Source organism: Bison bison, unplaced genomic scaffold (genome assembly GCF_000754665.1).
Source record: "Bison bison bison isolate TAMUID 2011002044 unplaced genomic scaffold, Bison_UMD1.0 scf7180017864098, whole genome shotgun sequence".
In the NCBI taxonomy this organism is placed as follows: domain Eukaryota; kingdom Metazoa; phylum Chordata; class Mammalia; order Artiodactyla; family Bovidae; genus Bison; species Bison bison.
The window spans coordinates 5375993-5401763 of record NW_011494670.1 but is presented as its reverse complement, the minus strand read 5'-3'; the positions used below and the strand labels follow the sequence as shown (position 1 = coordinate 5401763).

The window sequence follows — 25771 nt, the reverse complement described above, 5'->3', positions numbered from 1 at the left end:
CCCCCCCCCCCGATGCATGGATTAGCTTCTCCCTGTTGGCACTTGTTTTCATGCTAAAAGTTAAAAAGTCTTATCTCCTCTACCAGGCAGGGGGATGGTTCTATTTACAACCTCTCTGGTATCTTTGGTCTGACTTTATTTCTAAAATAATTTCTGGATAATTGTAGATAGGTAATTGGTATCATTGCCATCACATCTCTATACTCTGCCAGTTAGCCCATATACTATTTTCAAATTCTCTTCCTAAGGCATAACTTTTATATTTTACCATCCTGGCCCTGAAACTTTAGCCTAGAGTCTGAATTTGATAGCATAACATTCAAGGTTTCCTATGCTCATAATTCACACCTTCTATTTGATTCCCAGTACTCTCCTACATAAACTCTGTATTTCAAGCAAACTGGACATTTCACTGCTTTCTTAACATAACTCATGTTTTAAGACCTGCTTTGCCTTTGCCTAGATAGAGAATATGTCAGTGAAGTGAGCAAAATTACCAAAAGGCATTCCGTAATAGAGAGGGGTGGGTAACTTTTTTGACTGTCTAGCACTTTGTTCTATTCTCTTTCTTTAATAAATTCCCCACTTTGTTTTAGGAAATTTCTTTCCTCTATCTGGTCCTGGAGAGACTATCAGTTACAATACTGTATCCCATCTCAGCACAGGAATAAGCATTCGACCCAGGCTGGGACCAATTACACTACCCATCCTCCTGCCAACAGAAGCTGGGCCAAGAGTAGGCATATGACTTCAGCAGAGCCAGTTACATGGCCTTTTGGGGACTGAGGTACAGGTGCAGAAATAGAAAAGATATCTTTCCCTGGATCTGGGTCTCCTATGGCTCTCCCAGCCTCAGTGGAAGAGCCTGTTGGTAACAGAAGAGAATAAAGTCAGTAACAAAGAAATAGGGAGAAGAAATGGAGGAGCCCTCACATTCAATCATTTCAAAAACACAACACCCTCATATCTCAGTTATATGAACCAGTGACTTCCCTTTTATGATACAGCTTGAATTGAGTTTTTGTACTTATTACTGAAAGCATTCCAAATGTTTGTCTGGTCAACAACTGGTCAACATTTATCAAGTCCTGCAGAGTTCATCGAATGTGAGTCTTGAGAAAAGACCACAAATTGTACGTGTAATGGTCATTTGTGATTTACCAAATATTGTTTCAGTTGAATAGATGGGTGGAAAATACATGTGCATTGCATGCTCATGCATGTTCAGTTGTGTCTGACTCTTTGCAACCCATGGACTATAGTCCACCAGGCTCCTCGTGCATGTAATTTTCCCGGCAAGAATGCTGGAGTGAATCACCATTTCATCCTTCAGGGGATCTTCCTGACCCAGGGATCAAACCTGTGTCTCCTGTCTCCTGCATTGGCAGGCGAATTCTTTACCACTGAGTCACTTGGGAGGCCCAGAAAACATATAGACAGGGATAAAAAAACATGTGTATCTGTGAATATAAATGGGAACTGGAGCAAAGTAAAAACCAGTTTAGGGATTAGAGACAAAAACAGGTTGAAGTAAAAGTTTTGTTGTTTTGTGTTTTTAAATATTGCAGAGATTTGGGTATATTTGTAAGTCAATAGTACTTCATTCATTTAAAGAAATGGAGACAAATAATTGAACGTGCAAGATCTTGAAAGAAGTAGAAGAAATGGTCAAGAGCCCAAGTAGGACTATTGGCTTTGGAAAGGGGAAAGGGTGCTTCTGACTTGGAGGGAAAGGAGGGATGGGTGAGGTTTTGATGTGAGGATAAGAGAAAAATAAGTTCACATTGATGCCCCTAAAATTTTTTAGGGAACTCTCATGAACCCATTTTGTCACCAAGTTTCCCAGTCAACTTTTCCTGGTTAATAGCAGACTTAGAGACTGAAATTGCAACTTTTGAATTGTACACATCATTTTCAAAGGACAAGGAGCTTTTTTCTGTTTCCAATATTTGATCCATAAGCTTTTTTTGCATTGCATTATGGGTTCTTCACACTTTTGTAATGTAATTGACCAAAGTAACTGAGTACCATAGTAACTAACTGGGCAGTGTTTTGATGATAACTGTCATTGTGACCACATGGACTATACGGTTCATAGAATTCTCCAGGCCAGAATACTAGAGTGGGTAGCTGTTCCTGTCTCCAGGGGATCTTCCCAACCCAGGGATCGAACCCAGGTCTCCCACATTGCAGGTGGATTCTTTACTAGCTGAGCCAGCAGGGATGCCCAAGAATACTGGAGTGGGTAGCCTATTCCTCCTCCAGTGGAAATCTTCTCCACCCAGGAATTGAACCACGGTCTCCTGCATTGCAGATGGATTCTTTACCAACTGAGCTACTAGGGAAGCCCTCTAATAAAATGGAATTGAGCAAATATAAGGAGATTACTTCTGGTGGGATAAATTGGGAAATTGGGATTGATCTATGCACACTGCTTACTATATGTAAAATAGATAGCTAATGAGAACCTACTGTATAGCACAAGGAACTCAACCCAATACTCTGTAATGACCCATATGGGAATAGAATCTATAAAACAGTGAATATACATATATAGCCGATTCACTTTGATGTACACCTGGAACAAACACAGCATTGTAAATCAACTATACTCCAATAAAAATTAATTTAAAAGGAGAGATTACTTCTAATTTGTGCAATTAAATTTGTGAGAAGGATAAAGACTAATTCCCTTAGAAGTGTCTTTAAATATATAATTTATAAAATAACAGACTTTAAAAGACACTTTAAGGCTCTGCACAATTTCCTCTTGAGTACAAACTAGATGCAGCATAAATAAGGCTGACCTATTTAATTTACATGTATTAAACAGCAACTTCTATTCAAACAGCAACAGAAGTCTCAGCTCTATTACAACTAAGCTGCTGTGGATCTCTGCATGTCCGGTGGTATAGTTATATTTTAACCTTTCTCAAAAGGTTTTCTTTTTATTATCGTGAATCTTGCAAATCATATTATAACAAGCAGTTTTTTTCATACCTGTTATCTAAAATACATTTAACAATTAATTGAATGTCACATGGCAGATTTGCCCATGAGAGAGTTACTTTACATTCTGCTTAAACTTCACCACATCTTGTTTCCATTAAAAAATTTTTAAGAATTTGATTTTTAGAAGGCTCCTATAAAGAAAAAGGAAATTCTATCTTAATGGGAAGTTTCCAAGTTTTGACCCATCTTTGGGAGGAAAATGTTTTCTGTCAAGTGGGACTAAGTTTGGATCTGTTTCCCTACTTAGTTTCTGAGTCTCTAGGGCAAGTTTTATATCATCTCTGTCAAATGGGAATAATCATGCTATCTCCCTCATAGGAACCTAAAATGCTAATGCCTGTAAAGCACATAAGACAAGTCTGACGTATAATGACTACATAGGAAATGCTGGCCATATGCCTGTTTCTAGGAAATAGCATGAGAGCACATAACAAAAGGGATGGGATAGAGAAAGAGAAGAAAGAACCATTATAACTGAAATTCATAACACTTCAACCACACATACACTAAGAACTGTGAACAGTAGTGCTATGTCTGAGGAGGCTGAACTGATGTGGGTAGGAAAAGTATGCTGCTGCTGCTGCTAAGTCGCTTCTGCTACTGCTACTACTAAGTCACTTCAGTCGTGTCCAATTCTGTGTGACCCCATAGATGGCCTCCCACCAGGCTCCCCCGTCCCTGGGATTCTCCAGGCAAGAACACTGGAGTGGGTTGCCATTTCCTTCTCCAGTGCATGAAAGTGAAAAGTGAAAGTGAAGTCACTCAGTCGTGTCCAACTCTTCACGACCCCATGGACTGCAGCCTACCAGGCTCCTCCGTCCATGGGATTTTCCAGGCAAGAGTACTGGAGTGGGGTGCCATCGCCTTCTCCTAGGAAAAGTATAAACTACTCATTTCTTCTTGGGTTTTTCTATTTCTGCTTATGCTTTAGTCCTGCCTATCCCCCACAAGCCGTGCGTAAATCTTGCCATAAGACAATAGCCATAGAGCTTGTATTAAATTTACACTCATTTTCCTTATAAAACAGAGTATGTTCTTTTATAGTTAATTTCTTTTCACTAAGGTCTTTCTCTCCCCATCCACCATCCATTCCTGACATCCGGGTCTTCTGAGCACTCTGTATGTGTCACTTTTTATAATTATTTCTATGATATATGTAACTTTTCTTTGCTCTGAAAGAAAAAAAGCTTAATTATTTAGGAAGAGAATCCACTTTTCCCTTGAAATCTACTGCATTTGTAGTTGTACACAATTTTGAGTCTTTAAGTGTGGCTCTGAAAACTATTTGCCTTCTGAGTTTTTCATTAGAGCTTAGGTGCTAGAATTTGACAGCAGTTCAGAATGCAAAATTTCTAACAGGCTGCTTCTGATGTTTATCAGAATATGCTGCCTTTATGCTCATGAAACAGGCGGTTGTGCCGTGACCTAAGCTGAATCTGGCCCGTGATACAGAAAACAAAACTCACCTGTGAAGGTGGGGCGTCTTGCAGTTTGTTTGCAGATCTGTCTGGTCGTGCTTTCATCTGTTCATAGCAGTTTTCATCCACCGGTTCTGGGGAGTTGAAAAGAGATTTACAATGGAAAAATTAAAAAATGCTGGCACAAATCATAATGCATGACCCAAACACCACTTTGCTATAAATGTGAAACCCTTGGGAGTCATTTGATTAGTCTATTTTTGTGGCAGTGCAAAGATAAGGAGGTACAAACTGCTCTCTGCAGGTCAGACTGTGGAGAAGCCTGTTGCCCAACAGTATTAACAATTAGACAAAATTGGATATTACTTGGTCACTTGGATATTACTCTTCTTATACCATCACAGGACATGACAGTCTCTGCTCAAACTACCATTTATATGTTACGGGGATCCCATGAGTTAAAGGCTTGCCTGTGCCCTCCTATTTAAGTATGATTACAAACGGTGCAGGTGGCATAAAGTACGGAGCACATATATTGATGATCAAAAGTTGGTAATTTTTTCCATAAGAAAAATATTTTACTCAGAGGCCTTTTTAACCCTATACTATTTTTGAAAAAATATATTTTAGATTATGTTTGTTATCCCACATATCAGTGACAGGACAGTTCATCCAGGCTGTTTTGAGGGGTATACAGTGGGGTATATAATGCTGATACTAAGTTGCTGGGGGGGTTTCGCCATGTCCACCAGCCAGCAGGCATGAACCTATTTCCTTCTGTGGGGGATGCTTACTGAGTCATCCATACCTTTCTTTCCCCAGATACTCTATTTAAAAGGGAGAGGAAGGAAAGCTAATGACTTGTAGGATGGAGAATAATGTTGCAGAAATGTTGATTGCACCAATTTGACCCCATAGATGAAAAGATGTGTTTATAATACAAGGTACTTTGTAATGCTCCAACCCTTTCTGAAAAGCAATGTAGAGAACTGGCCCATAATGTTTCTCAAAGATAAACCACGGGAAACATGAATTAGAATCACCCAGGAGGCTTGTTAAATAGGAGGTTCTAAGTCCTACTGTGGAATTACTAAGTCAGAACCTGTAAGAGAGGCACCTGTGCTCACTGCTCATGAAGACTGCAGATAATGGTGGGCTTTGAGCTACCAGGATACAAAAGAAATTAAGTTCTCAAATAGTATAAGTGGGCACCACAATTCTGCAAAGGGAAACAGGAAGGAAAATTCTTTAATAGTCTATTCCTGTAAAATAGTTTTGATTCCTCAGAGAGCAGATGATTAAAGGATACTTTACAATGGTGGCGGGGGGTGGGGAGAGACAAAGATTATTTAAATTCTTGACTCCTATAAAATTCTCATGTGTTTAACTTTAGGAGATTTCATACTGTCTTGATATATAGAGGTTCAGATAAATTTAATTCATTACTGGGAATCTGTGTTTGAGACGCCAATCAACAGGAGTTAACCCCACCTACCCACCCTCCACCAATCATGAATTAAGTGCTTACAGGGCAAGGATAGAGATCATTGGTAGTCCTTGTCTGACAGCTTCTCTCATCAGAGGGCTGGGATCAGATCAGATCACAGCTGTTTGTTTTGAGACATTTAGGGGTTTTTTAGTTGTGGGGGAGTGGAACGTTTCAAGGAATAAAGGATGCTGGGAATTGAAGAGTACTTGTTACAAAAGAACAAAAAGTGTACAACCCATCACTCAGTGATGGTTTGGCTCTTCTCTTTCCCTGCTTGTCATCAGTGTAACCCTATATTCGCTACTTTAAAAGAACCAGTTAAAACAAAGGAAATCAGAGAATCTGTTTTTTGTTCCAAATTATTCACTGTAGATATGCTTTTGTATACAGAACATAAAGCACTGTTCCCCTGGGCAATCTTCTGTTCTAGAAATAGCTTTATTTCATAGAAATCTGTGTGTGTCACAATTCATTGTAATTGAGTCTTCCGGTATTCTTACTACAAACTAGAGTGAAATAAAGAGAATATAGAAAAACAGGATGTTGATTCACTGTTGCAATACAACTTACAATATGCAGCTTTGAAAATACTTGATAAATGATATGCTAAATATACTCAAATGTATGGTTACCCTTGAAATATTTAAATATGATTGTGACAAAAAATAAGCTACCTCAAATTCTCTGTGGAATTATGTGGGGGTAATTGATTTATAGGTAAATTTAATTTTTGGAAAAATAAAACTTACCTAAGGCCACATTATCTACATTACCATAAATTGGTGAGTCTTCAAGATCATACTCATCTTCCCTATAAGAAGAAAATAATTTGCCTTGTTAGAATCTACATAGTTCATATCTAATTTCTCAACTATTTTCAGTATTGGGTAAATTATTGCACATTCTTATCCAGCCTTGACCACCCAAGGTAGATATGCAAGTAAGTCAGTAAATACAAGTGTGCATGCATGTGTGTGTCTGAATTTGAAAAGTGTATTCTGGATCTTCTTTTAGTGAATAATAGCAAATACTTATTTAACATTTACTGTGCGTCAGGAGTTACTTGAAGTGCATTATATATATTCATTCCTTTTATATTTCTCACAATAATTTAACCAGACAGGCACTATAGCATTCCCGTCTTATAGATAAGGAACCTGAGACACAGATTGGTTATATAATATGCTGAAGGTCACAGAACCAGGAACTGGCAGAGCTGGGATTAGAACCTAGATTATCTGTGCACTAAACAAAATCACTGCAGATGGTGACTGCAGCCATGAAATTAAAAGACGCTTACTCATTGGAAGGAAAGTTATGACCAACCTAGACAGCATATTCAAAAGCAGAGACATTACTTTGTCAACAGAGGTTCGTCTAGTCAAGGCTATGGCTTTTCCAGTGGTCATGTATGGATGTCAGAGTTAGACTGTGAAGAAGGCTGAGTGCTGAAGAATTGATGCTTTTGAAGTGTGGTGTTGGAGAAGACTCTTTGGAGTCCCTTGGACTGCAAGGAGATCCAACCAGTCCATTCTAAAGGAGATCAGCCCTGGGTGTTCTTTGGAAGGAATGATGCTAAAGCTGAAACTCCAGTACTTTGGCCACCTCATGCGAAGAGTTGACTCATTGGAAAAAACCCTAATGCTGGGAGGGATTAGGGGCAGGAGGAGAAGGGGATGACAGAGGATGAGATGGCTCGATGGACATGAGTCTGAGTGAACTCAGGGAGTTGGTGATGGACAGGGAGGTCTGGCGTGCTGTGATTCATAGGGTCACAAAAAGTCAGACACGACTGAGCGACTGAACTGAACTGAACTAAACTGAAACTATACACTGTACTTCCTGTTTGCTTGCCAAGAATATCACTCTGACCCCAACACTGTTTACTAAATATTGGCAGTGATTAAAAAATAAGAGGCCGGAGAAATCTTGTAGACTCAGCTTGGCAGATGCAATAAAATGATTGATTACCTATTACATCCAAATACTGTGCTGTTTTACATACATTATATAAAAAACCCAGGGAAATTCTACAGAAATATTATTTCCCACTTTTCAGATAGATTAACATATTTTCCCTAACCTTACGTGTAATACCAGCAATAAATAGCAAATGTCAAAGCTTTTATTTATGCCAGTGCTCATTCAACCCTCAGGACAACTCTACGAGATTCATTTTTCAGAACTCCCCCTTCATGCGCATAAGGAATGTCCAAGCTATAGAGGCAAATTGTCAAAAGACATATAGTAACTGACAGTGCCAGGATTGTGATTCAAGTCTGGCCCTAAAGCTCTAAATATTATTTGCTCTTGATGTTTGATTAAATTTCCTTATTGCTTCATCTAAATAATCCTATTAGGATTACAGTAGACAACTACTATTGTCACAGGCAGTAACGATAGTCCTGGTGACCAGCTTTCACAATAGCAGGCTGGCAACAGAAGAACATTTTAGGCAGTGAGTGGCATTTCATAAAATAGCAGCAACTGCTTTAACTTTGAGATTATGTATCACCAAGAGCTGGAGGGAATTGCATAACACCTATGTTAGTCCCATGCTTCTGAAAGAAGACAGTATACTTAAATATCAAGAATGTATCCTTAAAAAAAGATCAAACGATACCTGTATGATATTATTTGAAAAGTCCAGTTGCTGGTATGTATTTGCCTTATTTGATAACAAAGAAACTCGTCCATACCCTTTCTGTCTGTTGGTAATTCACTACAGCTTAATATTGGGATACAAAGTTAAGTCCCTGCTAATGGTTTTTCTCTGGCTATGCAGAGAATAAAATAGCAAAAGGTGAGGAATTTTTAATAAGACAATCCATCCATTTTCCCAGCGCACATGAATAGCAGATACAACCTGCAGATGATAAATCATGTCCAAAAAATGAACATTTCATTCCCTATGAAGAAAATAGGACGTGATTTATAATGCAGTGGCCTGCATCTGCAGGCAGGTCTCAAATGATTAATCATCACAAATAATCTATTATAAAGAAGCAGTCTAACCAACAAATTAATAAGTATATTTTTACTTGGCAATGCCAAATAGCTCCAGCCTATTGCAAATATCTAATAAACTTCAAGCACAAATGTTTGGCAGTGTTTATGCTGAAGACATTACTAGTTAGAGTAAATTAATAAATATGCCCAGAGGCTAGTGCACCACTGAGTTTTGGGCCAGATCAGGTTCTCTATTGTTCTCAACATGTCTGAAATGATCCTCTAACCAATTAGCACATTTACTGACACTCCAACATTTAAAATAATATTGTGATTGTGCTGTTCAGTCACTGAGTCATGCCCAGCTCTTTGTAACCCCAGGGACTGCAGCACGCCAGGCTTTCCTCTCCTTCACCATCACCCGGAGTTTGCTCAAACTCATGTCCATTGAGTCAGTGATCAACCATCTCATCCAACCATCCAACCATCTCATCCTCTGCTGCCCTCTTCTTTTGCCTCCAGCCTACATCTTTATGGTTCAGATTTTCCACTTTCAATTTTAAATTTTCTCTAGTCTCTATTTTTAAAGTTCTTATTCATATTTTATCATTTTTATTGTGAAGTCCTTTTAAAGAAAATGCCTCATACTTTATTATTTCAGATTAAATAAGTGAGTTCAATTTTTTTAAAAATCATTACTTTTGCCTGGGTGACTTTAAACATAAATTCCTGAAGTTTAAATTTCCTGATTTAAAAAAACAGAAATATTAAATTATTCCCTATGTTGTTCTTTTCAGCTTCCAAATTCTAAGACATAAATGTGGGTTTCAACATCCAAATAAAAATGAAAAACAGTTCTGGAAAACTAAATAAAACTATTTTAAGGGTCTGGAAAGTTGAAAGATTGAGCAATGTCTGTCAGACATTGGTTTTGATCAACTTTGTTTAATAGATATTTGTTTGAAAGACTTCCCTGGTGGCTCAGATGGTAAAGCGTCTGCCTACAACGTGGGAGACCCAGGTTCAATCCCTGGGTCAGGAAGATCCCCTGGAAACGGAAATGGCAACCCACTCCAGTACTCTTGCCTGGAAAATCTCATGGATGGAGGTCTTGCTAGGCTACAGTCCATGGGGTCACAAAGAGTCAAACATGACTGAGTGACTTCACTTTCTCTGAGTAGGCAGATAAAAGTTTGGGCTTTGCGCAGTGTATAAATGTTACTTAAAGCCATGAGAGAGGATGAAATTACTAATGACATGAGTGTAGATAGAGAAGAGGTTCACTAGATGAGCCCTGGGCACTCTGTCATCTATGGTTTAGGAGCCAGCAAAGGAGAAGGAGCTGCAGGTAATTGAGGAGGAAAGCTAAAATGGAGGTGGGCCTCAGAGCCTGGATAAGCAACTGTCTCAAAATTGGCACTAGTGGTAAACCCGCCTGTCAGTGCAGGAGACCTAAGAGACTCGGGTTCAATCCCTGGGTTGGGAAGATCCCCTAGAGGAGGGCATGGCAACTCACTCCAGTTTTCTTGCAGGAGAATCCCATGGACAGAGGAGCCTGGTGGGCTACCGTCCATAGAGTCACAAAGAATCAGCCATGACTGAAGCAACTCAGCACACACACAAGGAGAGAATGACAATGTGTCACGCTACAGATTGACCACATGTGAGACTAAGATTTGCCCCACATATTTCACGGGTGACCCTGACAAGAGCTGAGTCAGTGGATTATTGAGGACAGAGAGTTGAATAGAGTAGGTTCAAGAAAGAAGAGGAAGAGAAGCCAGCAAATATGGACAGAATGTACATGGAACTTCCAAGTTTTCCTGTAAAGAGTACAGAACAATGAAGAGGTGACTACAGGCAATCTGGTATCAAGAGAGTCTGTCTTTTCTTAAAGATGTAAGATGTTACTGTCTGTTTATATACTGATGGGAATCAGACCAAAGAGACCAAAAAAAAAAAAAAAAATGATGCAAGAGAGAAAAGGGGAAGTTGCTGCAGCAATATGTTTCTGTGTATACGCTCAATAAATTTTTACTTTGATAGGGACTGTACCATGAGTATAGGTTTCCTGAACTTGGCATGAGCAAACATCAAAGATAGACACTTGATCCAGGAGAAAAACGTAAACACTAGCGATTTTTGTATGGCTAGGGTTAGCTACGGAGAAGGCAATGGCACCCCACTCCAGTACTCTTGCCTGGAAAATCCCATGGGTGGAGGAGCCTGGTAGGCTGTAGTCCAGGGGGTCTCGAAGAGTTGGACACGATTGAGCGACTTCACTTTCACTTTTCACTTTCATGCATTGGAGAAGGAAATGGCAACCCACTCCAGTGTTCTTGCCTGGAGAATACCTGCTGTCTATGGGGTCACACAGAGTCGGACACGACTGAAGTGACTTAGCAGCAGCAGCAGCAGCAGGGTTAGCTAAGAACCAGTAGTGTTTCCTATGAGGAGATATGTTAATAGGATCTCAGAGATATGACATCTAATACTAAATTTTTATTTTGATCAGTGTTCAAGTGCTCTTCTAATAATGCCCACTTTTTATTTTAAATAAACTCAAACACAGAAGCTTGTATTGCCAGTGCTTTGGAGCACTTAAAGGACACTTAAAAAGTGTTGTTTTTTTCTCAAAGTTTGAGAGAAGGGAGGCTGGAAAGTTCTGCTATTTTGAAGAACTGTAAAGAGATGGGAAAGAAACCTAGAGCAGTGACACAGAGCTAGGCGTGCCCCAAAGACAATCAAGAATAAGATTTTTGAAACCTGTAAGTACATTTTGCAGGATTCTCACAAAGATTTGGGCAAGGGATGGGACTTCTTGCATTCACACAGGGTTGGAGTTTGGATTATGGTTACTTGTACATTAAAACAAACAGAAGGCTGGAGAACATGGATGTGTTTTGGTTCCAAATGCAGCAGTGGTCACAGTGAGGGCCTCTTCTGTGTATCTACTTGGAAATCTGATGCCAGGGAAGGCTACCCAGGAGTTCCACTATCATTAGGATGTTCAACTCTGGGAACAGGTGGAGATGACGGCTGAGACTAAAGTCTGTTCCAGGGCACCAGGTCAGTATATTCAGCAAAGAGGGGAAGTGAAGTGGGGTCCTCAACCTGCAGAGCTCTAGAAATCCAAGAGATCATTTTAGGTAGAAGAATAACTGAGATGAGATACGTTTTGTGATAAAAGCACCTTTCAGTGCCATGCAGGAGGAGACCATGCAAAAGTTGCTGGAAATTTGTCCTAAGTCCTTGAGAGAGACTCTGAAAACTAAGGAGCTATAATAAGCTTAATGTAAATCTGAACTGCTTTCCTAATTATCTGAACTGCTTTCTTTAATTAAGGGGTAAATATAATCCAAATGGGTGGGTATTTTCTTAGACCTTAATTTAGACCTATAGTCAGCTTTTTTTTTCTTTCTTACCAGCTACTCTCTGTAAGTGTAGTATTATGTTATGATTCAACTTCAGAAATGCTCATTTCCCCAAGATTACAAACCTAGTAATTGCAAGAGTTTGATTAAAATCCAGAACTGTTTGGATCTCAAACCCATGTTATTCTCACTGCATTATCCTCTTAACACAGATCATAAGACAAGAATCGTGCAGAATTACATTTAAAGGAAAAATAAAGTGCCCTGGGATATACATACCAGGAAGCAGGTATTTAACTTTCATTAGATGCAGACACTTTGCTGTCCTTTAAGTGATCATGTTCCTGACTTACTAATGCAAGAAGAGAAGATCAGAGAGGCAAATTTCTTTCCCCTCTAGCATAGCTTCCCACCTAAACCAGTTGCTGAGGAGCAGGGAGACAGGGCAGCAGGGAACCCAGGGTAGGGGGAGCTTGCCTCCCTTCTTCTGGCCTCAGACCATGTAAGGAACTGTGGAAACATCCACTATTATAGCCCTACCTAAGAAAGATACCTACCTAAGTCCTACCTAAGAAAAGTCAGTGCTACCTAGGAAAAGTCAGTCCTACCTAAGAGCCTCTTGATGAAAATCAAAGAGGAGAGTGAAAAAGTTGGCTTAAAACTCAACATTCAGAAAATTAAGATCATGGCATCCAGTCCCATCACCTCATGGCAAATAGATGGGGAAACAATGCGAACGTGACAGCCTTTATTTTGGGGGGCTCCAAAATCACTGCAGATGGTGACTGCAGCCATGAAATTAAGACACTTGCTCCTTGGAAGAAAAGTTATGACCAACCTAGACAGCATATTAAAAAGCAGAGACATTACTTTGTCAACAAAGGTCTGTCTAGTCAAAGCTATGGTTTTTTCAGTAGTCATGTATGGATGTGAGAGTTGGACTATAAAGACAGCTGAGCACCAAAGAATTGATGCTTTTGAACTGTGGTGTTGGAGAAGACTCTTGAGAGTCCCTTGGACTGCAAGGAGATCCAGCCAGTCCATCCTAAAGGAAATCAGTCTTGCATATTCATTGAAAGGATTGATGCTGAAGCTGAAATGCCAATACTTCGGCCACCTGATGCGAAGAACTGACTCATTGGAGAAGACCCTGATTGATGCTGGGAAAGATTGAAGGTGGGAGGAGAAGGGACAGAGGATGAGATGATTGGATGGCATCACCAACTCGATGGACATAAGTCTGAACAAGCTCTGGGTGTTGGTGAGGAACAGGGAAGCCTGGCGTGTTACAGTCCATGGGGTCGCAAAGAGTTGGACATGACTGAGCAACTGAACTGAAAGAAAGGTAGCCCTTATTTCCACTTGCTGTTTTAATATTAATGTCTTAATGGCAGGAGATAGTTCATTTGTTTTTTTGTTTTTTCCCTGAAGCCTCCATGCTCTCCTATAAATGTGACTTTGGCTTCCAAACTACATAATCAGAGAAATAGACAAGCTGTGAAGTACATACATAAACTTGTGAATTAATAAGATAGCCTCTTTATAGATACAATCTGCATTGTATATTCAAATTCTGCCTAAATGGAGATTTATTACAGTTGATAACAGATTATTAAATCCTTGAGGGAAGGATCCTCATCTTTTCATCTTTATATCTCTATTGTCTAACAAATGCTTATTTGTTAAATGAATATTTATTGAAGGAATGAATGTTATAAAAGAACCAGCCTTTTTTTCTGAATTTTCTCTGCAGCCAAGAGCTTGCTTCTTTTGAGATGGGTATTTTACCAATTTTTCTTTCTGATTTCTTATCATCCTAATTCAAAAACCACCAGTCCCGTCTTTGGTAGAATGATTGTATCACATTACTTTCTATAACAATGCATCTTAATTACCTTTCAAGTGAAGAGTATAAAATCAATTGTCAGATTAAGTTCTGCATGGCTATGTAGGATTCTTTTTGTCACATTTTTTTGTTGTAACTGAATCAGCAAATCACTCGATATGAACCAATGACTTAAATTATCTCATGTTGTAAAATATGTTAAAAATAATCATAAAATATAGATTTTCTTTATTGTGTGGGTCTTCCTGTAGCCCAGATCTGAATCTTCCAGAGACATTTTCACACGGAGAAGAATTTTTTAAAGGACGTTTTAGAGGACAATAAAAAGCTTACATCCCACTGCTGGGCATACACACTGAGGAAACCAGAAGGGAAAGAGACACGTGTACCCCAATGTTCATCGCAGCACTGTTTATAATAGCCAGGACATGGAAGCAACCTAGATGTCCATCAGCAGATGAATGGATAAGAAAGCTATGGTACATATACACAATGGAGTATTACTCAGCCATTAAAAAGAATACATTTGAATCAGTTCTAATGAGGTGGATGAAACTGGAGCCTATTATACAGAGTGAAGTAAGCCAGAAAGAAAAACACCAATACAGTATACTAACGCATATATATGGAATTTAGAAAGATGGTAACAATAACCCTGTATACGAGACAGCAAAAGAGACACTGATGTATAGAACAGTCTTATGGACTCTGTTGCAGAGGGAGAGGGTGGGAAGATTTGGTAGAATGGCATTGAAACATGTATAATATCATGTATGAAACGAGTTGCCAGTCCAGGTTCGATGCACGATACTGGATGCTTGGGGCTAGTGCACTGGGACGACCCAGAGGGATGGTATGGGGAGGGAGGAGGGAGGAGGGTTCAGGATGGGGAATACATGTATACCTCTGGCGGATTCATTTTGATATTTGGCAAAACTAATACAATTTGTAAAGTTTAAAAATAAAATAAAATTAAAAAAAAATAAAAAAATAAAAGTAGTTACTACCTAAAAAAATAAAAAATAAAAAGCTTACAGTGTTACCCTATACCAATGAGAAAGCTCTATGTTTTTCAAAGGCATTTTCAACCTTTCAGTTTGCCATTTCAAAAAGGTCTTAAAGAATCTTCTAGAAAACTTTCTATATTTAGATTTTCTTTTCCCCCAAAAGAGAAGTTTCCAATTTAATGACACACTTGGGTCAGAATATACTAAGAAAATGAAACTTCTTTCCTGTGACATCATAAATCTTCTCTTAAAAATGTATTATACAAATTTATCTGCAACTTGCTTAATAAATATAAGAGATTAAGTTATGTTACATCCATAACTGCATATTATTTAGAGTTATTTGTTGGCAATACCCTTAAAATGGCACAGCATTCTTGTGTATGTGCATACATATCTTAAATTGTATTAGGTATTGTCAGATTTCCTTCCACCTTGAATTCTTAAGAGCCACACAATTCTATATTTAATTGTACTACATTCTTACAGTCTGAACTGAATCATAATCTAGGATATCTTCTTCCAAAGTTAACGAGGATTCTGCAGATACCAGATTAGTTTCATTTTGTCCTTCATCCAGCTCTCTCATTGACTCAGGGAGAGTAAATAACTAGGGTAGATAATGTTATAACTATTAATCTTCAGATGGAAGTAAAAGTAATTAAAACTCATTTTTTATTTTAACCCAAGTGAAACATTCCTAAGTCAAACCTATAAAGCAATATAACACTAGTTACTTTCCACATTATTTGGGAATCATAATCCATGATTTATTTTCTACGTACCTGGGAAAGTAGTCGTCGGAGTATGTGCATATTTTTTCTGAAAGATATTCAAAATAGACAAATTAAGAGAAAATTTGACATGTGTTAAACATTTTAGAGCATGTTCTGAGAGGAGCTTAGTCTCAATGTCAGTTAACATCTTTAATCAAGCCACTTAACTATCACTTAGGGGTAAAGATATTCTCTGATTTGGGCCAATCACGTTCTGTCTTGGTAATCTGGAATGCAGACATAGTACAGCTTGGAGATGACGCAGAGCTCGAGTGAGTGGCCACTTTACGCAGGGGAAACACCAAGCTGAGACCAGGGGAGCCCTGTGCCTGCCTTTTCTGTGGTTCCAGTCTGTTGTGGGGCACAGCTGTACTTTTCTGCCTTCAGGTTCCACAAAACACCTCTGCTTCTTACTGACAAATTGTCCTCTTTGCCCTTGCAGATTTGAATAGGCTTTTCTTCCTATCAAAAAACAAACAAACAAAAAAGTCCCTAGAAGACACTTCTATGTACTTATCTAATTTTGGAGTGCTCGTTAATTTTTCTTGGTGTGTGACAATCACATAAAAATTATCTGACCATCAATAAAATTTCTTTGAACTGGATAGATATATATATTGTGATATTTATTATATTTTGATTGCATGTTATTAACCTGGCATTAAATAAAAATCTTGCAAAGGCTATCACACGAAAGTGAAGCCCAGTATTATCTATCTGACAGTGACTCAGAGACAACTGTGTGTTGGTAATAAACTAACAAATATTTCCAAATAATTGAACAAGTCACCAAACAACTACCAAAATTATTTTTAGATTTGTGTATGACAAAGTTATTATCCAGAGAAGTCACTAAATGTTAGAGAAATATTATTCAATAATGTTTCAAATTATTAAAATCACCATATTGGAGGGTAAAATAGACATGCCACATGTCAGTATATTTGGAAGAATTCTGTTAACGACCAAATGTGGGAATTTTTTGCAAATCACAAACATCAAGCAGCTATGGGACCAGAAGTGGTGAATGTAACCTAGTTGGGATCTGTCACAAATATGCGTCTTTAGCCCACAGTAAATGTCTTACCATGGACTGCATCTGAAAGATGTAGCTGTTTTCAACTACCTTCAGATTAGTCTTGTGAATATGAATGTAACACGGATGCTGGGAGAAGCCTAGAGGAGTCTACTGCTGCACAGTACCCACAAGTTAATGGAAGCCCAACAAAATGAGAAAGCTTGAGAAAATGTAAAAAAGTTCAATAAGCATAGGAATAAAAATTAGTTAATATAGACTAGAAAATTGTTAACTGGAAGATATAAAGTATGTATTGATTTCTTTTTATATGAACTACCTGTTTATACTCAGGTCATTATTATTCAAATTTGTCTGAAATTGAAGTGCATACACAAGAATTTAGTCAAACTGTAGCTTGGTCTATTCAGGGTTAGGAATCAGAACTGGATTTGGGTACCAGCTCTTCAATGTATTTCATTGCAGATGAACAAGCAAATCATTGTAGAACTCATTCTTGGTCCATCAGTAGGGTTAATAATGCCTCTATCATGGAGTAGATGTGGGAGATAAATGAAGTAACTTATATAAAAACATTTTAGAAAATGACAAAGTTGGCTATCAATATTATACATTCTAAGTCCACATCCTGTAACAAGCCACATTTAATTGTGCTAACTTGAATTTGGGAAGTTTTCTGATTAAATGGATTAGCTGAAAAGTAGCTGATAGAATATAATTTGAATGCTATTTTGAAGACTTATAAATAAATCTTGATTTGAGATGAAATCTTCTTTGGGGAAGAAGATTGTCATCAACTGAGTAGTAAATTCAAGGAAAAGATTAAAACTAAACAAAAATAGTGATGGTACAAGAAAAAGAAATAGGTGTGGAGTAAAAATGTTTCTCCGAACTGACTAATACTTCTTAAAGATGATGTGGGTTTTCCAACTGGAGGTGCTTAGAGTATAAATGATGGTGCCTGGAACATACACTGCTGTAATATGTAAGAAGGATAGCTCTCTAGAAGGAAAATGTAGTTCAATGTATTGGCAGCAGAGAAAAGCAAAACAAAGATTTAGACCAAAAAGTTTTGTGTGAAAAAGGAAAGAGAAAGGGAACTAAAATAATGTGAAGAACAAAATCAATAATGGGTAAAGGACTTTGCACATCAGAACGAATCATACTGAAGAAGCACCCTAAAAGGAAACATTAAAGGTTCAAGGTCACCGTATCACACTACTCTTAAAATTTAAATGTATAATCTGAAGCGAGACCATCAGTACTTATGTCCTTTTAGCCTTACAATGCTTATCATAAGAAGTGTGATAGAATATGATCTCTTTAAATAGGGGTACTACAATCAAAGGTTTAGAGGTTACAGCAAAAGATCTTACAGAAAAAGATCTGTAAGTTCAGACTCCTGAAAAGAGCTTGCCCTGTCCTGAGTGCTTATAGGTTTATTTAAAAATAAATGACATGATTTAAAAGCTACTTAAACATTTCAGTTATATTTAATAAAACACAGTTTTTATTTTATTACAAAGCATGTATGTTACAAAACATACAAAGGTATGTTTGCAAGACTCGGTTTGAGAAAAGCTGGGTGAGTTTTCATAATCCTCTCCTGTGATTCAGATATAAACGCTGTGGTCAGGTTCATGGTTGAAAGGGTGTGAGCTGACATTTGCTTTTGTTTTCCCTTTATGGTGTTCACCCTTCCATGTGCAATACAGAACAATAAGAAACAAGAGTACGTGGCTTAAACTCCATAATACAAATTTTATGATACATCTTTTGTTGTGAAATATGTGCCGTAATTTTCTAGCAAATAGGAGATACACTGATAGGACTTTGATGTATGAGCAAACCATACAGTTGTTTATCCTTCTCAAAACAGAGAAGAAAGGTTAAAGAATATTTTTTAGGCTTAAAGGAAGAAAAAGTGGATGCATTCCTATTAGAAAGAGAAATAAATATGATCCTCCTAAAGAACATATTTGGACAAAGAATCACATAAAAATGAAAGATTTTCTTGGGGGGAAGGGAGAACTCCATTTCAAAGTTTCTACGGAGCCCTGCCTGCTACAGAAAACATCAAGGAGAGACTTATCTTGTCTATCTGATTGAATGTGTAGATACTGCATTGTTGCTGGAATAGAGATTTTCTTTTGCAAGCTATTTAATACAACCAGAAAAACTTATTCACTAACAGTTCACCGAGGTGGAGTCATATCTTGTAAGTTTCTTAGCTGCAAAGAATAGCACAAAGATGTAGAAATAAAAGTTACATGAAGCCAGATGTAGGAGCATTGTGTACACAGACCAAGGGACAGAAAAGCTGGCTAAATAGGACAGAATCTCTGGTAGTCTGTCTGTCCAGGAGAAACAAGTCAGGGAGAGTCCTCAGGTTGACTGCCAAGGAATCAAACAGTTTGCAGGACTAATCCCAAATCCCCTTGGAATCTCTGGATAAGAAAGAAAGATAGTGTTCTTTGCTCATGTGAAGTAGAAAGGATGGTGATCATTTGTAATACCGCAGTGGTTGGGAATGGGCTACAGAGAGAAAAGGGGGAGATGGGATAAGAACATCCACAAACACTGTTCCAAGGTTAATCTTAGGTCTGCACACCGGTGAAGTGCAAGACCCGAGGTAATGTGCTCCTCCTGAAGAGTGAGGATCGAGTAAAGTCAAAACAAAAAAAGTCTTTAGTTTTTCCTGGATCCATGAGCTCAAGGGTGAGCCCATCCATGACTCAACCCCTGCCCAAGCCCTGGTGGAAGAAGGTGGTACCATAATTTCTAACAGATTGCAGGTCTAAGGGATTGTGGAGCGGGTGTGGGAGAAAGAGGGTATCTAAGAATGGGAAGGTGCACATAATGGTGTGAGCTAACACCCATTGTGAAGTTGACCCTGTGCTGAAACTTGGGACTCCCTTCTGAAAACCTCATCCTGCCTGGAGTAGTCAGACAGTCTGGACCTGGCTCAGACCTTGGGAGGGTGTAGAGTCCTGGGCTGGAAGTGATGGGGCACTGCTGCATTGAGGAGCCTGAGCATCAGGGGCCTGTGGCCGGAGTGGGATACTCTGGCGTGGCTCCACTCCCCTCCCTCTAGGTGTCTGTTTCTCCCCATCCCCGGGGTCTCTCTTTCTCACCATCCTTAGAAAGGGAGACAAAGGGTCTGCAGCAGGGCAGCACACTGGGCTCATACATCTGCAAGCATAAAAGCACCATGAAGGAATCGGCGTGGATACAGAAGAGGGACACATTCCAGAAGTCTTTAGCTCTTTACTGCTCAAATAAATTAATTTGAGCCAGGTTGATATTTAGAAGGAATTCTAAGAAGCCTACAGAAAATTCTCTAAAATGAACCTGTATGTGATTTGAACAAGCTATTATCACTAAAACCCAGGTTATTGTACAGACATGTTAAATAAGAGACAGGGCAGGAATTGGGATGAAAGCTGGAGAGTTTGGGGATGGTAGGAGGGGTGACGAAGCCAGAGGGATGGATAAAGAAGATGTGGTACACATATACAATGGAATATTAGTCATAAAAAGGAAAGAAATTAAGTCATTGGTAGAGATGTAGATGGATCTAATTTGTCATACAGAATGAAGTAAGTCAGAAAGAGAAAAATATCATATTAACATGTAATGTGACAACTACAAAAATGGTACAGAAGAACCTATTTGTAGGGCAGGAATAAATAACGCAGATAGAACGGATTTGTGGGTACAGGAGGGGAAGGAGAGGGTAGGAAGTACTGACAGAGTAGCATCGACATATCTACATTACTATGTATAACACAAGTAGCCAGTGGGAAGCTGCTTGTAGCACAGGGAGCTCAGCTCAGCGCTCTGTGTTGAACCAGAGGGATGGGAGGTCCAAGAGGGAGGGGATATATGTACACAGAAAAATGATTCTCACTCAGCTGGTAAAGAATCTGCCTGCAATGAGGGAGACCTGGCTTTGATCCCTGGGTTGGGAAGATCCCCTGGAGGAGGGCATGGCCACCCACTCCAGTATTCTTGTCTGGGGAATCCCTATGGACAGAGGAGCCTGGCAGGCTACAGTCCATGAGATTGCAAAGAGTTGGACATGATTGAGCGACTAAGCACAGCACAGCACATAGCCGATTCACTCCATTGCACAGCAGAAACCAATATAACATTGTAAAGCAACTATACCCAAATGAAACAAGGGGTAACATGAAGCCATAGTAAGACGTTAGCAAACATTTGTGGAAGGAAGGACCAGAGCCACAGAACAGTGGCGTGGGCTGTGCCTTGTGCAGGACCCACCTACTAAATCCCCAGGACTGTGCTAAGGTGACTACATACTTCTCACAGAACCCCACGGTCTAGATAGTATTTCCGACACTTTGGAGATAAAAAATCTGAAACTCAGAAGTTACATTACTCCAACAAGATCTCTCAGGTAAATAGCAGAGTTCTAATACAGGTCACCTTGATTTCAAAAGTCATGATTTTAAAAACAATTGAGGGAACCAAAGGCCGAGGAACCAGAGATCAAATTGCCAACATCTGCTGGATCATCGAAAAAGCAAGAGAGTTCCAGAAAAACATCTATTTATGCTTTATTGACTATGCCAAAGCCTTTGACTGTGTGGATACAGCAGAAAATTCTGAAAGAGATGGGAATACCAGACCACCCGACCTGCTTATTGAGAAACCTATATGCAGGTCAGGAAGCAACAGTTAGAACTGGATATGGAACAACAGACTGGTTCCAAATAGGAAAAAAAGTATGTCAAGGCTGTATACTGTCACCCTACTTATTTAACTTCTATGCAAAGTACATCATGAGAAACGCTGGGCTGGAAGAATCACAAGGTGGAATCAGGATTGCCGGGAGAAATATCAATAACCTCAGATACGCAGATGACACCACCCTTACGGCAGAAAGTGAAGAGGAACTAAAAAGCATCTTGATGAAAGTGAAAGAGGAGAGTGAAAAAGTTGGCTTAAAGCTCAATGTTCAGAAAACGAAGATCATGGCATCTGGTCCCATCACTTCATGGGAAATAGATGGGGAACAGTGGAAACAGTGTCAGGCTTTATTTTGGGGGGCTCCAAAATCACTGCAGATGTTGACTGCAGCCATGCAATTAAAAGACACTTACTCCTTGGAAGGAAAGTTATGACCAACCTAGATAGCATATTCAAAAGCAGAGATGTTACTTTGCCAACAAAGGTCCGTCTAGTCAAGGCTATGGTTTTTCCAGTAGTCATGGATGGATGTGAGAGTTGGACTGTGAAGAAAGCTGAGGGCCAAAGAATTGATGCTTTTGAACTGTGGTGTTGGAGAACTCTTGAGAGTTCCTTGGACTGCAAGGAAATCCAACCAGTCCTTCTAAAGGAGATCAGCCCTGGGTGTTCTCTGGAAGGAATGATGGTAAAGCTGAAACTCCAGTACTTTGGCCACCTCATGCGAAGAGTTGACTCATTGGAAAAGACTCTGATGCTGGGAGGGATTGGGGGCAGGAGGAAAAGGGGACGACAGAGGATGAGATGGCTGGATGGCATCACCGACTGATGGACGTGAGTTTGAGTGAACTCTGGGAGTTGATGATGGACAGGGAGGCCTGGCGTGCTGCGATTCATGGGGTCGCAAAGAGTCAGACATGACTGAGCGACTGAACTGAACTGAACGTAATTTACAATTGTCTGGTTTTTTTAAGTGTTCTTTCCCACTCTGCTGATTTTAGGCATGAGTCATTTATAGCATGCCTGATGTGGTAAGGGATTGTGCAATTATAAGGGGAAAAAATGTCTGTCTTTTAAAAAACCTGCTTTTTTTTTTTTAAGTTTAGGCAACATGTCTTTTAACCATGGCCAACTAATCATCATAAACAACTCCCGATAAAAGTTTGTATGGTGGGAAAATGGTATGAATATGCATTAATAAATTCCAACGCGTAATCAAAAATGAGAACTGGAAAACCTATTCACATTGTGTTGTAACAGACAAGCACAGCCAAATACTTTTGGGGCAGCAGTAACAGGTCAGTAAAATTAGACCAGTCCTGATCTTATCGTGTTAATGAAAATTGATTCTACACACTCATATTCACCACAATTCAATGCAGTCATAGGGCTGAAATAAGAGACTACATGGTTGAAAGTGGGCTTCCCAGGTAGCTCTAGAGGTAGAGAACCTGCCTGCCAATGCAAGAGACTCCCTGGAAACTGACCTTGGTTCCAAATTAGCTTCATGTACTTTTTTTTGAACACATGAGTCTAACTCGATTTTGTTAACTTTGTTTTATTTATTTTCATCTGTTTAAAGAAACTGTATTTACATTTTCTGTTTATCACTTAAATGTCCCACTTCCAAGAGTTTTTTGGTTCTAGAATATTAAGAGCACTTAGAAATAGTTGAACTTTCATTCCTCCATCCACCCATCTTTGTATTCAACATACATACCTACGTTGAGTGCCTAGTGTGTGCAAATACTGTGCCACTTACTGGGCATCACCCTAATTCAATCATGGCACAAGAGGGTGAAAGCCACATGGTTAAAACTTCTGCCCCGTTTATTGAAAAGAGAAGCTGTCAGTGGCTGACCCTGGGACTGTTTGATCACAAGCTGTGGTTCAATCTATCACTTTTCCATTCCCTTCTGATCCTCCAGCCAAGCCTGCTGCACTTTAGAGGCCCTGAATAATCCTGAGAAGCCTGAGTAGACTTGAGTGGAACCTTAAAGAGCTAAAATTGGGACTCTGTCTACATTTCTAACATGAATACATGCTTAAGCAAACCCTCAGGGTGAAAAAAATGTATCAAATAGATTTTCTATAGATAAAAACATATTATGAATAACATTCTATAAAGTTATCTTATTCTACAGATTTTCCAGTGACTCCATCTCCATTTAAGCAGGTATCATATGGCTATTTCTCAATGTCTTACCTTGTCGCTGCTTTTCTACACAGTGAAAAATGTTGAAGATCAGCGATATAGTCAGAGCTAAGCCCAAGAAGGCTAGAATTGCCCAGATGGAAAAGTGGCATTCAGCGTTTCCTGCAAACAAAAGCAAACACATGCTTAGTAATATTAGCTTACTCATTTTTTTGGAACTGGGAATTCTCAAAATCAAAACCACTGTATTTTTTCAGAACGAAGGACAAACCCGTCAAGAAATAAGCTAGCATTTGTTAGTCTAGCTACTAAAGATTCGGTTCTAAATCAAGAACTTCAAATTATGCAGAATCATAATTTGCCGGGGACCAGCCCCGGCTGATCCAGGGTATTCGAAGCGGGGACCGCGTCGGCGATGATTGGGATACAATAGCTTCAATTAGATGTTAATTAGAGATGTAAAGAGTAATAGAATAAGGATAGCCCAGTAGGAAAATTCAGTGAAGAAAAGAGGCTGAATAAAATTCCAAAGCAGGGAATTAACGTCACCTATGAAGGCCGCAGGCGTCCTCCCGTTCTCCCGAAGGAGAGGAGACACTAAGGCCTCCCCGGTCGGATCTTAGAAGCCCAGGCAAAATTAGTAAGCATGGCGGGTTCCGCGCTCCAGATGGAGACTCAGCCAGAATTTGAGAGAGAGAGTGACATGGGGAGACCAAGTTGCAGTGAACAAGGCCCACACTTTATTTTCCAAAGTAGTTTTTATACCTTACGTTATGCATAGAGGATAATGGGGGAAGGGGTGGAGTCATGGAAGGACAGCAGTTCCTGGTCCTAATCGAAGCCAGGCTTTCAAACTTATCATATGCAAAAGTTCAGGTGAATTACATCATCTTCTGGCCAGGAGGCCTGTTAACATTTTAAGAAACTTATCTTTCTCTAAAGGGGATTATTCCAAAGTCAGGCACCAGCCTCCAAAAAAGCATTGGACAAAGCTGCATTCCTATAGGGCAAAGGTGAGGTGGGCTTAATCAAGAAAAGAATTAACTCAAGGGTCCAAGGTTACAAACATTGAGGCTACTACTTACATTTCCATACACCCATTATATCAATCAATACACTGCCAAGGACACAGTAGGTAAGGAGTATGGAGACGTAGCAGCCAACATTGGCCCAATAAGTGAAAAACTCTTCACCAATACAATTTCTAATCAATCTTTTAACTACTCAAAGGAATCTGTGTTTAGACAGTTTAGAACATCTCCTGCCTCTCACAGTTGGGAGGCTCTGAACAATCACATGTGGCCGGAAAAACCTATTCAGGCAGGCTAGAGGATTTCCAAAGGAGTTTCTAGGTTGAAACACTGTGACACCCAGGAATTATTAGCTGGAGCTGTAAGCTAACTCTTTTTTCAGAGAGAGGTAGTGGGGAACAGCCCCCCGTAAAGTCAGAGGTGTAGATGAAAGCACAAAGCAGAAAGTAGGCAGACTTTGGTTTTGGGGGTAGATGCTCGAGAATTTCCAGGGGGACTCCTGAGGCTCGATCCCGCCTTTGCGTATGCTGAGCCTCCTTCCTCATGACCTTTGCCATGGGCAGAGCTTGCTCCCCACAATAATTGCCTACACTTATCCCCTTTTTTAAAATCCTCTGTGTGTAGTCATACATGCTTTCATTACTGTGGAGAATCACTTATTACCTTCTATTAATCCCAGTACTACAGGACGCTGTGTGTTGGGATAAAAACAATAATACTGGAATCAGAGTAACCAGTTTTGTCAAGACTAGTCATAAGGAGTTTTCTCATACTATTTGGAGCCCCAAGAAGAGATAATGGTGGGTTGATTACGGTTCTCCTTCCCCTCTGTGAAGGTGTTTCTTTGTTCCTGAGCTATAAAGGGGATTTTGTGAGATACTGACCATCAGCTCAGAGAAGGCAATGGCAACCCACTCCAGTACTCTTGCCTGGAAAATCCCATGGATGGAGGAGCCTGGTAGGCTGCA

General features: G+C 39.4%; 1 protein-coding gene across 1 annotated transcript in view; it reads right to left on the bottom strand.

Moving 5' to 3' along the window:
- Nucleotides 1-25771, bottom strand: part of LOC104987561 (T-cell receptor-associated transmembrane adapter 1) — a 46827-nt gene that overhangs the window by 3058 nt on the left and 17998 nt on the right. Inside the window, exons 2-5 of the mRNA XM_010838584.1 lie at nt 23824-23934; nt 15881-15917; nt 6669-6730; nt 4479-4564 (exon numbers count right to left, since the gene is read on the bottom strand). Coding sequence (XP_010836886.1) covers nt 4479-4564; nt 6669-6730; nt 15881-15917; nt 23824-23934 — 296 coding nt within the window. The remainder of the gene's footprint in view (nt 1-4478; nt 4565-6668; nt 6731-15880; nt 15918-23823; nt 23935-25771) is intronic.